Source organism: Dendrobates tinctorius, unplaced genomic scaffold (genome assembly GCF_039654945.1).
Source record: "Dendrobates tinctorius isolate UK_male_01 unplaced genomic scaffold, ASM3965494v1 ptg000011l, whole genome shotgun sequence".
NCBI classification, from domain to species: Eukaryota; Metazoa; Chordata; class Amphibia; order Anura; family Dendrobatidae; genus Dendrobates; species Dendrobates tinctorius.
In genome coordinates, this window is record NW_027361679.1 from 56,947 (window position 1) to 69,411 (window position 12,465).

Consider the following 12,465-nt stretch of genomic DNA (forward strand, 5'->3'; position numbering starts at 1 on the left):
AAAAAAGGTTTTTTTATTTTCACACCCGGGTGTTATAAACTTCTGTGAAACACTCTGGGTTCAAAGTGCTCACCACACATCTAGATAAGTTCCTTGGGGGGTCTAGTTTCCAAAATGGGGTCACTTGTGGGGGCTTCCACTGTTCAGGCACATCAGAGGCTCTCCAAACGCAACATGGCGTCCGATCTCAATTCCAGCCAATTTTACGTTGAAAAAGTCAAAAGGCGCTCCTTCCCTTCCGAGCTCTGCCATGCCTCCAAACAGTGGTTTACCCCCACATATGGGATATCAGCATACTCAGGACAAATTGCACAATAGGTTTTGGGGTCCTGTTTCCCTTTGGAAAATAAAAATTGGGGGTGAAAAGATAATTTTTGTGCAAAAAATGATTTTTTTAATTTTACGGCTGTATGTTATAACGTCAGTGAAGCCCCCGGGGGTTCAAAGTTCTCACCACACATCTAGATAAGTTCCTTGGGGGGTCTAGTTACCAAAATGATGTAATTTGTGGGGGTTTTCCACTGTTTAGGCACATCAGGGGCTCTCCCAACGCGACATGGCGTCCAGGCAATTCTGCATTGAATAAGTCAAACGGCGCTCGTTTTTTTCCGTGCTCTGCCATGCGTCCAAACAGTGGTTTACCCCCACATATGGGATATCTGCGTACTCAGGACAAATTACACAATAACTTTTGTGGTTCATTTTCTCCTGTTACCCTTAGTAAAATAAAAAAAAAATGGGGCTGAAGTAATTTTTTTGTGGAAAAAATTTAAATGTTCATTTTTTTTTTTTTTTAAAACATTCAAAAAATTTTTACGAAGCAGTTGAAGGGTTAATAAATTTCTTGTATATGGTTTTGAGCACCATGAGGGATGCATTTTTTTTGGATGGTGTCACTTTTGTGGATTTTCTATCATATAGACTTCAAATGTGATGTAGTCCCTAAAAAAAAAAAAATGGTATTGTAAAAATGAGAAATCGCTGGTCAGCTTTTAACCCTTATAACTTCCAAACAAAAATTTTGGTTCCAAAATTGTGCTGATGTAAAGTAAACATGTGGGAAATGTTACTTATTAGGCTAGTTTCACACTAGCGTTTTGGAGCGCAGCGACGGCCTGCGCACGGCCGCCGCTAAGCCCCGCCCCCGCCGGTAGCTCCGCCCACCGGCGCATGACGCTGCATGCGCCCTGCGTCCCCTATCTTTATCACAGGGGGCGCAGGCCGTGCTGCAGTTTGGTTGCGTCGGCGCACCGTCAAAAAGGCGCATGCGCCGCCAAACGCATACTGCGCATGAACATGTACTAACATGAAGTACAATTTGTCATGAGAAAACAATGTCCAAATCACCGGGATCCATGGAAGCAGTCCAGAGTTATTACCTCATAAAGGGACAGTGGTCAGAATTGTAAAGATTGGCCCGGTCATTAACTTGCAAACAACCCTTGGGGTTAAGGGGTTACACTTCCTTAGGTTTTGCACCAAAATGCAGCAAAAACTGATACCTGCGTTTTTGCATTTATCCATTGTTTCCTACGGGTGAAAACAACACTGCAAATACGTTGAAAAAATGCAGAAAAGTGACATGCTGCAGTTTTAAAAAAAACGCAATTTTCCAAATCAGTCAGGAAAGTGAAACCAATGTGCGTGCATGAGATTTCTGAAATCTCATAGACTTTGCTGGTACTGTAAAACGCAGCTTAAAATTTGTATAAAGAAACACAATGTTTGAACATAGCCTTAGCTTCTATTAAGTAGATGCTTAAAGAGAAAATGCGGGATACAAGTCATACGCACAGCACTGAAAAGTCGCCCAAAAAAGCATTTATACTTGAATTATTTCCTGATGTTATCTCTTCTCAGATGGATATAACTCGTCCTTTCATTGCTTCAAGTCCTACTAATGGGAAAGAGACTGTACACGAAAACTGGCTTTCTAAAGACCCATATGACAATCACTATGGTGATGTTCATTACTACAACTATATGACAGATTGTTGGAACTGGACATCGTACCCCAAACCTCGCCTAGCTTCAGAATATGGCTTTCAGTCTTGGCCTTCATTTAGTACAATACAGAAGGTATATTTCATCATTCTCATCATCATGATCAACCAAAACAAACTATTATTGAAAGTTGAGGGTTGTTACAGAATGTTCCTAACTTTTAGTTTCATAATGCGACATCATTTAATGGAAACAGTGTACATAACACTTTTCGGGAACGGCATGTGTCGTGTCCACAAGTATTGGGATACTTCCGGGCCATAGAACGTAATAGCATATGCCGGCGCATGTGCAATAATGATTTTATGCTTTGCCCACGGTGGGGCAAAGCATACTACGCACACGCGGGAGGACATTTGAATGCGCACGCGTGCTAAATCTACGTGAACTCAGGAATTACACCAAATTAATGCGTAGAGCAAACTAAGAGGGGGAGAGAGGAACAGTAAACCCCGCCCATCGTACCGGACTGAAGATATTTACATACACCACGGGAGGAATATAAAAGGTATTTATTGATCAAAGGTGGGGCGTCAAGGGGTATGAAAAGTATTGGTATAATGTATAGTTGACACTGAATACAATCATATTTTTACTTGATATGCGAAAAAAGAGGTGATCGATTATCTTTAAAGGGAATTAATGTAGGAAGAGTTATCTTCTGGGCAGCATGCTTCCCATAGCCTGGAAGAGGTCATTTGCATAAAGTGATAGATCATTTTTTATCAACAACAAAGCATCTGATATGAGGCATACAGGTATCACTCTTTTTCAGCAGTCTATAACCTGTATGCCCATATTAAAGGGGCTGTCCACTACTAGGACAACTCTTTCTTGAACTAATTGTTTGGCTCTGATAAAATAAAAAACTACTCACCTCCCGTGCTGGCGCTCTCGTGCAGTGTTGTGACACTTGAAAACAAGCATAGAGACACCGGCACTAAACACAATGTACATACCTTGATGAATCCACGGCAGGCTGGCAGCGCCTCGGCTTCACGGATACAGGGTCAGCACCCCAGATGTGCAGTGTCATCAGGAATCCAAGCAAAGAAGTGGAGAAGTGGCACCCTGCTTTCCGGTAAAAAAAAAAAATCTTGTTTATTCAATACATCAAAATTAAAATTGTGGAGGCGACCACAGAGACTTCTCCCCTCGCCTCCACAATTTTAATCTTGATGTATTGAATAAAAAAGATTTTTTTTTTACCGGAAAGCAGAGTGCTACCTCTTCACTTCTTTGCTTGGATTCCTGTTGTGACACGTGACCCCGGTGCCCAATCAACGCTGGCGTCACTGTCCCCGCCTACGTACGGCTTGTAGATGAAGGGTAGTCCAGGCAGCAGCTGATCCCTGGCTTCCTCTTCATGTACAGTTCGTACATAGGTGGGAACAGTGACGCTAGCGCTGATTGGGTGCCGGGGTCACGTGTCACAGCCCTGGTGAGAGCGAGTCCGGGAGGTGAGTATAGTTTTTTTTATTTTATCGGGGCCGAACATTTAATTTAAGAAGTGGTTGTCCTAGTAGTGAACAACCCTTTTAATAGTTTAGTCAGATGGGTTAAATGTGATGACAGATTCTCTTTAATGAATAGGAAAACCCATTTATTGGCAGATTGCTGTTGAATTCTAGGGGACCATTTTGTAGCAAATCTATCCTGAGTGACCATGGCTGTAAAGAGCAGTAGAAATTTTATCAGACTGAACTATTGTAATTATTAATTATATTTTACTTTAGGTGTCTGTTCCTAAGGACTGGTCATACTCTAGCAATTTCAGTAATCATCGTCAACATCATGATTCAGGAAATGAGCAAATGATGTTCCAGGCCGGTCTGCACTATAAGATGCCAATGAACGCTGATCCCGTGAAACAGTTTCATGACACTTTATACCTCACTCAGGTAGCATGATTTCTTTTCTATCTGGCTTTGTATTTGTGATTTTAATAGTTGATGTGTTGTCTATGTACGATTTAGAGCCTGCGCTGTATTTGGTCTTAGAAGAGGGCTATCAATTAATTTTGGAATTGGCGCTAAAGGGTTTTTAATTGTATTGTATAATTTTGATTTTATGTTGATGGGTACAAAAGTGTATATATAATTTGTCAACTTTATAAAATAACATTTTATCTAACTGCTACAATCAATTGGAGGAGCTCATTAAAGACAAAGGAGGAACTTTTATTTAGACTGGTATTATTTTATGTTGAATCTTTTTTGGGGACATAAGTATTTTACATCTATTGAAAAAACAAAAAGACAAAGATAACATACAAGATATCAAACATTGTACACCAAGCCGTGCAAGTTCGCAGTATAGTCAGCCTTGTATAAGACCGAAACATCTTCTGAGACAAGGGCTCGTAATGTCTCAGTGGGATGAATGTTGGTATAGGGTTCATATGCACTACCATGTACAAGAATCAATCCAAGTAATTGGCACTATAGGTTGATAAACTCAACTATATAAACATTCGTTATACATTACTTATGTGCAATGGAACAGGCTGGAGAGATGTCATTCCTTCCTAAGTATCAACTGGTACAGTAATAGTATATAATGGTCAGACGCAAGAAAACAATAATTGTAAACGTACGTAGCAACATCTTTACAGGTATCAGCAGAGGTGTATTTCAGAAGAAGGAAAGAGACAAGAAAGGGGGGGAGAGCACGAAGGAGGTTAAGGTGGGAAGATTAGGGGTAATAGTTTTTCAACCACGTGTCTGAAACCTATGAGAGGGTAGGAACAAAAAAAAGGTGGGGGGGAGCGGACACCAGAACTCTACACCGACCTCTCTGAAGCCTCCTCAACCAGTTGAGATAGTTCGGTAGTTTCCTTGAACATGATCCAAGGTTGCCACACACGGATCAAGCGGATGTCCACTATTTCATCCTTCTTCTCCACTAGATATCTGAAACTCAACATGGAAAAAACAGAACTCATCATCTTTCCCCCATCTCACGTGACCCCCCCTACGAACCTATCAATTACAGTAAATGACTGCCCACTCTCCCCAGTCCCACAAGCTCGCTGCCTTGGAGTAATCCTTGACGCTGATCTCTCCTTCAAACCACATATCCAAACCCTTTCCACTTCCTGCCGACTTCAACTCAAAAATATTTCACGCATCCGTTCATTCCTCACCCAAGAATCTGCAAAAACCCTAGTCCATGCCCTCATCATCTCTCGCCTTGACTACTGCAACCTCATGCTCTGCGGCCTCCCCTCAAACACTCTCGCACCCCTCCAATCTATTCTAAACTCTGCTGCCCGACTAATCCACCTGTCCCCCCCGCTATTCCCCAGCTTCTCCCCTCTGTCAATCCCTTCACTGGCTCCCAATTGCCCAGAGACTCCATTACAAAACCCTAACCATGACATACAAAGCAATCCACAACCTGTCTCCTCCATACATCTGTGACCTCGTCTCCCGGTACTTTCCTGCACGCAACCTCCGATCCTCACAAGATCTCCTTCTTTACTCCCCTCTTATCTCCTCTTCCCACAATCGCATACAAGATTTCTCTCGCGCATCACCCCTACTCTGGAACTCTCTACCACAACATATCAGACTCTCACCTACCATCGAAACCTTCAAAAAGAGCCTGAAGACCCACCTCTTCCGACAAGCCTATAACCTGCAGTAACCACCGATCGACCAAACCGCTGCACGACCAGCTCTACCCTCGCCTACTGTATTATCACCCATCCCTTGAAGATTGTGAGCCCTCGTGGGCAGGGTCCTCTCTCCTCCTGTACCAGTTATGACTTGTATTGTTTAAGATTATTGTACTTGTTTTTATGTATACCCCTCCTCACATGTAAAGCGCCATGGAATAAATGGCGCTATAACAATAAATAATAATAATAATAATAATGTTGTCCCCTCCCATTTCAGCCATCATTTCTTCCATACGGAAGATGTCTGCGAATTCCGACACCCATTCCGCCATAGTTGGCGGTGTCGCCGTGCGCCAATGGCGTGGAATTACCATGCGTGCCGCGGTGATACAGAACCGGAGAAGGCTCCGTTTCTGAGTGGATATGGGTCCCGGAAGGATCGAAAAGATGGCAATTTGCGGGGAGGGAGGAACATAATCTCCAGAAATTCTATGATAAGCCAAGAACACCTTCCAGAAGGGTCGTATAGCGGGGCACTGCCACCATATATGGAATAGTGTGCCTCTTTCGGTTCCACACCGCCAACAGGTGTCATCTACTGACGGGAAAATGGACTTCAGTCTGACAGGGGACAGATACCATCTGGTCAGTTTCTTAAAATTTTTCTCCTGTGCGCCCCCAGCCGGGGACATTTTGTGTGCGTAAAGGTAAGCTTTATCAAGATCCTCATCAGAGAATTTATATCCCATCTCCTCTTCCCACGCTCGGATGTAATTCGGGATCGCTTCAGAGTCACCAGCGTGGAATTCCTTATATTAAAGAGAAATCAGATGAGAGGGAGGGTCCTGCTGCTATAGTAAATTTTCCAACCGTGTCATGGGGGGGGAGAGAAGTGCGGTCAACCATGTGTCCCCGGACAAACGACCTCAGTTGATTGTATTCCATCCAGGAGAGCGCCCTAGTGGGAAACTGATCCCGTAAGGTTTCCAAAGATGGGATATCCCCTCCCATTAGAACCTGTCCCAGGCGTAAGTCAGTACTAATATGCCAACCCAAAAATTGGTCTCTCTGACGACCAGGAGGAAAATCTGGGTTACCAAAAATTGGTGTGAATGGGTTCTGGGGCGCTGATCAATTTCTTTTTAATTTTTAAACGGTTCCAGAGCTGTAGAGCTTCTCGCGCCAAAAAGCCTGTGGATCCCTCAGAGTCGTCTGCAGCAAAGTCATAACGTCGGATCCATGGGAGGTGTTGTAGAGGGATATTAAAGGATGTCTGTTCCAGCTGCACCCATTGCTTGGAACGGTGGCCGAATTGCCAGTCGAATAAATGTGCAAGTATGGAGGCCCGCTGGTAGCGTTCTAGGTCAGGGAGGCCCGCACCGCCTCTGGACTTCGGGGTAGTCAGGATGGTATACTTTAGACGGGGCTTAGAATTCTGCCAAATAAAACGGGTCAGTGCAGATCTAACGGTCTGGAAGAATGCCTTCGGTGGTATAATCGGAACCGCCTGGAACAAGTATAAAAACCTGGGAAGAACATCCATCTTAAATGAGTTCATCCTGCCAAACCACAAGATGTTCTTTCGTCCGTACTCTCTCAAACGTTTCAGGGTCGATTCTAAGAGGGGCAATTTGTTTAGTTTGTAAAGCTCAGTCATGTCAGTGGGAATTTGAACACCCAGATATTGAATAGCTCCGGATTTCCAACGAAAGGGGAAATTTCCCTTGGTCCTCACAAGTTCTGCCTGTCCCAGGGATATATTAAGGGCTTCAGTTTTCTGAAAATTGATTTTAAAATTACTGACTGCACCATATTTTTGAAACTCCGCCATCAACGACGGGAAGATAATGTGTGGCTGGGATACGTACAGCAGGAGGTCATCAGCATAAAGAGAGACCTTATAATAAGCGCGGTCTACCCATAGACCGTGCACACTGGGATTCCTTCTAATTGCCACTGCCATATGTTCCATAACTACCGTGTATAAAAGGGGCGACAGAGGGCAGCCTTGTCGTGTGCCGTTCCCAATGGCTATAGAGTCTGACATTGCACCGTTGACTCTAACCCTCGCCGAAGGACCGGAATATAGAGCTGCAATCCTATGTAGGAAACGGCTCCCCAGACCCATCTGTCGTAAGGCCGAAAACATGAAGCCCCAGTGTACACGGTCAAAGGCCTTCTCCGCGTCAATCGATAGCAAAGCCAGCGGTTTGTGTTTTAATTTAGCATGTGCAGTCAAAATGAGGGTCTTGCCTATGCCATCTCTCGCCTCTCTCCCCCGCACAAACCCCACTTGGTCCGAATGTACAACTAAAGGCAGGAGGGGAGCCAGCCGGTTAGCTAAAATTTTCGCGTAGAGTTTTACATCGTTAATGAGGGATATTGGGCGATAATTAGTCACCACCATGGGGTCCTTCCCTGGCTTCGGTATTACTGTAATAAAAGCCTCTAAGGATTGTGGGACAAACGGGGAGTCGCTCGCGATGGAGTTAAAGACCAACGTCATAATGGGATTAAGTTGCTCTCGGAACATCTTGTAGAAATGAGGGGAGAAGCCGTCCGGTCCTGGACTTTTACCAGCCGGGGTGTTCTGAATGACTTCATCAATCTCTTCAGTTGTAAAATCAGTTTCCAATGATGTCGTTAAGTCTGTGGCCAATGTCGGGAGGGCGGTATCATGTATATAAGATTCTATTTGTGGTTGGGGGTCCAGGGGCGCTTGAGGTGGGCTATCTCCGTTAATATTGTACAATGTATGATAATTAAATAGCATTATATCAAGGATTTCCGAGATGGGATATATGTGGTCTTACAGCGTAGGTGCAGAAACCTAGCCAGCAGGCGTCCACATTTGTTAGCTTGGCCGTATAGTATACTTTTAAAGCGATTTCTATGATGTTCTCGTTTAGTTGGGACTTCAGGTCATCTCTACATTTGATCGGGTCAGTTTGCGTACCCGCCCCCAGACCAGTCTTGTGCTTCGCCTCCAGGGTTAGTATTTTTTCAGTGAGGTCCATAATTTCCCTATTTTTCATTTGTTTCAGGCTGGAACCATGTTTAATAAGTACCCCTCTAAGGACGCATTTAAGGGTTTCCCATTTGATACGCATAGCAGTGGTGTTGTGCGCGTGATCTTGTAAGAATGCTGCTATGGTAGTCTTAACGTCAGTCACGCAAGTAGGGTCTTTTAGAAGATTATCATTCAATCTCCACGTCCACTGGCGCGTCACCGAGTCAGGAGGACTGATGTCCAAAAAGACTGGAGCATGATCCGACCAGAGGAAACTGCCAATGGACGGTTTCGGGTCCCAGGCCAATGCGAAATGACTAAGGAGAAAGAAATCTATTCTGCCATATGAGTTATGTGGCGTGGAGAAGAACGTATAATTTTTCACGTTGGGGTTAAGGAGCCTTCAAACATTGGTAAGATGTAGGTCATGAAGATCCCTTTTCAAAGAGGACAACTGACGAAGAGAGAGGTAGGATTTTTCCGCCGTGGAGTCTATCGTTGGGTTAAGAGTCAGGTTAAAGTCTCCCCCAAGTATAACAACCTTTTCAGCGAAATCGGCCACTGTCTTCAAGAAAGACCTGGTGGCTTGAATTTGGTCCCGGCTGGAGGCGTACCAACCCGCTATAGTGTATGTTGTAGAAAAAAATCTAGATTTTCAAGATCACGTACATGCCCTCAGTATCAATTAGCGTGTCCAGTATGGTGTGTTGGAGGGATTTGTGGAGTGATATAGACACACCTCGGGATCGGCGCTATGGAACCAGGTCGTGTAGTAGCGATCAGGTATATTAGGGACATGTCCAATTTTAAAGTGGGTCTCCTGTAGGATCAATACGTTTACTCTTATCTTGTGCATACCATATAGGATATGCGACCGTTTCTGCGGTGCATTGAAGCACCCAACGTTCAAAGAGCCCAATGTAATCTTTTGTGTGGCAGTCTTACCAGGCATTTTATCTGTAGTCCAGAATCGAGAAAGTCAGGCTTCGTTCAAAAGGATGGATGGGCTTCGGAGTCCAGCGCCCGCAGTGGAGAGGGCGGGGGGAACTAGTAGGGTGGGGAGAATGTAAACAAAGTAGACAAAGGAGTAGAGAAAAAAGCAAAGGGTAGAAGTAAAATTTAACAATACGAGTGTGGATAGGCACACTTCAACAGATAACGTGGAACCTAGTGGAGGTAAGTGTTAATTGCTGCGCACCTCAGTGGCGAAACAGCACCTCTGGGGGGGTAAGTGTACGACAAGAAGGGAGATGGAGACGCCGTCTCCTCCGGTCCCCAACCTCGTAATGATATAACAATCGCATACCCCTAGAGCAGAGAATCTACCAGATAAAGATTATATATAACCTTAGCTAATAAACACATAAGCCGTTAACATATTACACATCGTAAATAGCATCAGCACCATCACGACTAACAGTGTTAAAGATACCACAACATTTAAACCTGAAGCAGCATAAGCTTCCAGGAATCAAATCTTCCTTTGAAGTAGGACACAACAGATTGGTGAGCAATTAAAGACACATGAACGTAGTTAGCATGGAATATCGGCTGTCTAAGAGTATATGGGGGGAGGGGGGGAAAAGGGGGGAGGAAGGAAGAGAGAAGGGGAATCAACTGATGGTAAAAACCGATTTGAGCTTCAGTTCTGTATTGCCAGTAGAAATGATCCCTAATGCCCGTCCCCCACCCAAATAGATGAGAACCAACCCCAAATAAAAAAGCTGAGTAATCAATCAGCGTCTCCCTATCCTGGATGTATGCGCCCATGTCCATTGGGCCGTCTTCCGAGTTGTCGCTGCCGTTGAGGAGCCTGACCCCTGCGAGAATCATCCAGTCTATAAAATGTTGGTAAGGGTGGGACAGTCAGGGATGTCCACCTCAGGTTTATCCTGGGCGGCCGAGAATGCTGGGATTCCACTAGGGTGGCTCAAACGATGCATTCTGCCCCTCTTCTGAACCCGGAGGCAAAACGGGAACCCCCAGGTGTAGAGAAGGTCGTGCTGCCGCAGCATATCCAAGAGAGGGCGAAGAGCTCTGCGCCTCTGTAAAGTCCATCTGAACAGGTCTGGTAGAAGCTGTATGCGGGTGTCCAAGTGGTTTATGGGTCTTGCTCTCCTGGCTGCCCCCATGACCGCATCTTTAAGTTGGTATTTATGGACCCGGGAAATCGCATCTCTCGGTGGGTCCTGTTCACTAGGATGCGGGCCCAGAGCCCTGTGGGCACGATCTAGCTCCAATGGAGTGTCTTGGGGCCTATCTAATACCGAGTTGAAGATGCCTCTCAAAGTGGTATCTAACTCCTGGGGAGGTATAGATTCGGGTAATCCCCGTATTCTTATGTTCCTGCATCCCCTGTTTTCAGAGTCATCCAGCATCTCTGCTAGGGTCTGTAGCTGTCTAGCTTGAGCGGCCATGGCAGCCTCCTTAGCCTCCATTCTATCATTCAAGGAAGCCAGAAGCAGATCATGGGATTCAACTTTCTCTCCGCATTGTTGGATGTCATCTTTAAGTATGGAAGGTTCAGCTTTATAGGAAGATTCCAAACGAACAATGTATTGGTCCATGTCCTGTTTCGTAAGGATGTCTTTTATTTTATTACTAGCTGAAGAGCCCGGCGCTGCCCGAGAAGAGTAATTAACTGTGGTTAGTTATAGCAAATTATAATTATTCTCCATCCTATAGTCCCATGCCCATATTCCCATCATGCATATCCACGATCCCATAGGCCCGTGCCCATATACCCATCGTACATATCCTCCATCCCATAGTCAAGTGCCCATATACCCATCACACATCCTCCATCCAATAGTCCCATGCCCATATACCCATCACACATCCTCCATCCCATAGTCCCATGCCCATATACCTATCATACGTATTCGCCATCCCATAGTCGAATGCCCATATACCCATCACACATCCTTCATCTCATAGTCCCGTGCCCATATACCCATCATACATATCCGCCATCCCATAGTCCCATGCCCTTATACCCATCATACATATCCGCCATCCCATAGTCCAGTGCCCATATACCTATCATACATATCCGCCATCCCATAGTCCCGTGCCCATATACCCATCATACATATCCTCCATCCCATAGTCCAGTGCCCATATACCCATCACACATCCTCCATCCCATAGTCAACCATTATGACATCATAATGAGCGGCGGGGCTTGCAACCTATGATGACATCAGCGTCGCCATGGCAACCATTATGACATAATGAGGGGCGGGGCTTGATACACACACTTTTTCCCCATTATGTAGATAGAGGCAAAGTTGTTTGGTGAATTGGAACGCGCAGGGTTAAAATTTCGCCTCACAACATAGCCTAGGACACTCTCGGGGTCCAGACGTGTGACTGTGCCAAATTTTGTGGCTGTAGCTGCCACGGTGCGGATGCCAATCCCGGACATACACACATACATGCATACACACACTTGAGCTTTATATATTAGATATAGTAATGTGAGATCGACTCCCATGGGTGCTGCAGATTGTCCCATAAAGAAAGGGGCCGATGGTCCGCACTGTGGTGTCAGGGATGCAGCTAATTGGTGGGTAGGTGGGGGAGCTATGACAGATGGCAGTCCAGCCTGATGGGCAGATGACATGATGTAGTTTGACTGCCCTCTCATCGTAGGGTCGGCTTCCCCCTGTACTGTAGCACCATTGGTGGTGATAAGACTGGTGTCAGGGGGAGTAATGGTGCCTCTCTGAGAGTATGGCGTGGAGAGCTCTGGAGAAATCACCTCTGGACCTTCACATGCCATGCTGGTGCGAGGCTGTGCTGGCTTGCCTGCGAGGTCTCCCTGTGA

General features: G+C 45.2%; 1 protein-coding gene across 1 annotated transcript in view; it reads left to right on the top strand.

The window, feature by feature from the left end:
- MANBA (mannosidase beta) overlaps positions 1-12,465 on the top strand; it is a 93,577-nt gene that overhangs the window by 52,469 nt on the left and 28,643 nt on the right. Inside the window, exons 10-11 of the mRNA XM_073589203.1 lie at positions 1,861-2,079; positions 3,741-3,905. Coding sequence (XP_073445304.1) covers positions 1,861-2,079; positions 3,741-3,905 — 384 coding nt within the window. The remainder of the gene's footprint in view (positions 1-1,860; positions 2,080-3,740; positions 3,906-12,465) is intronic.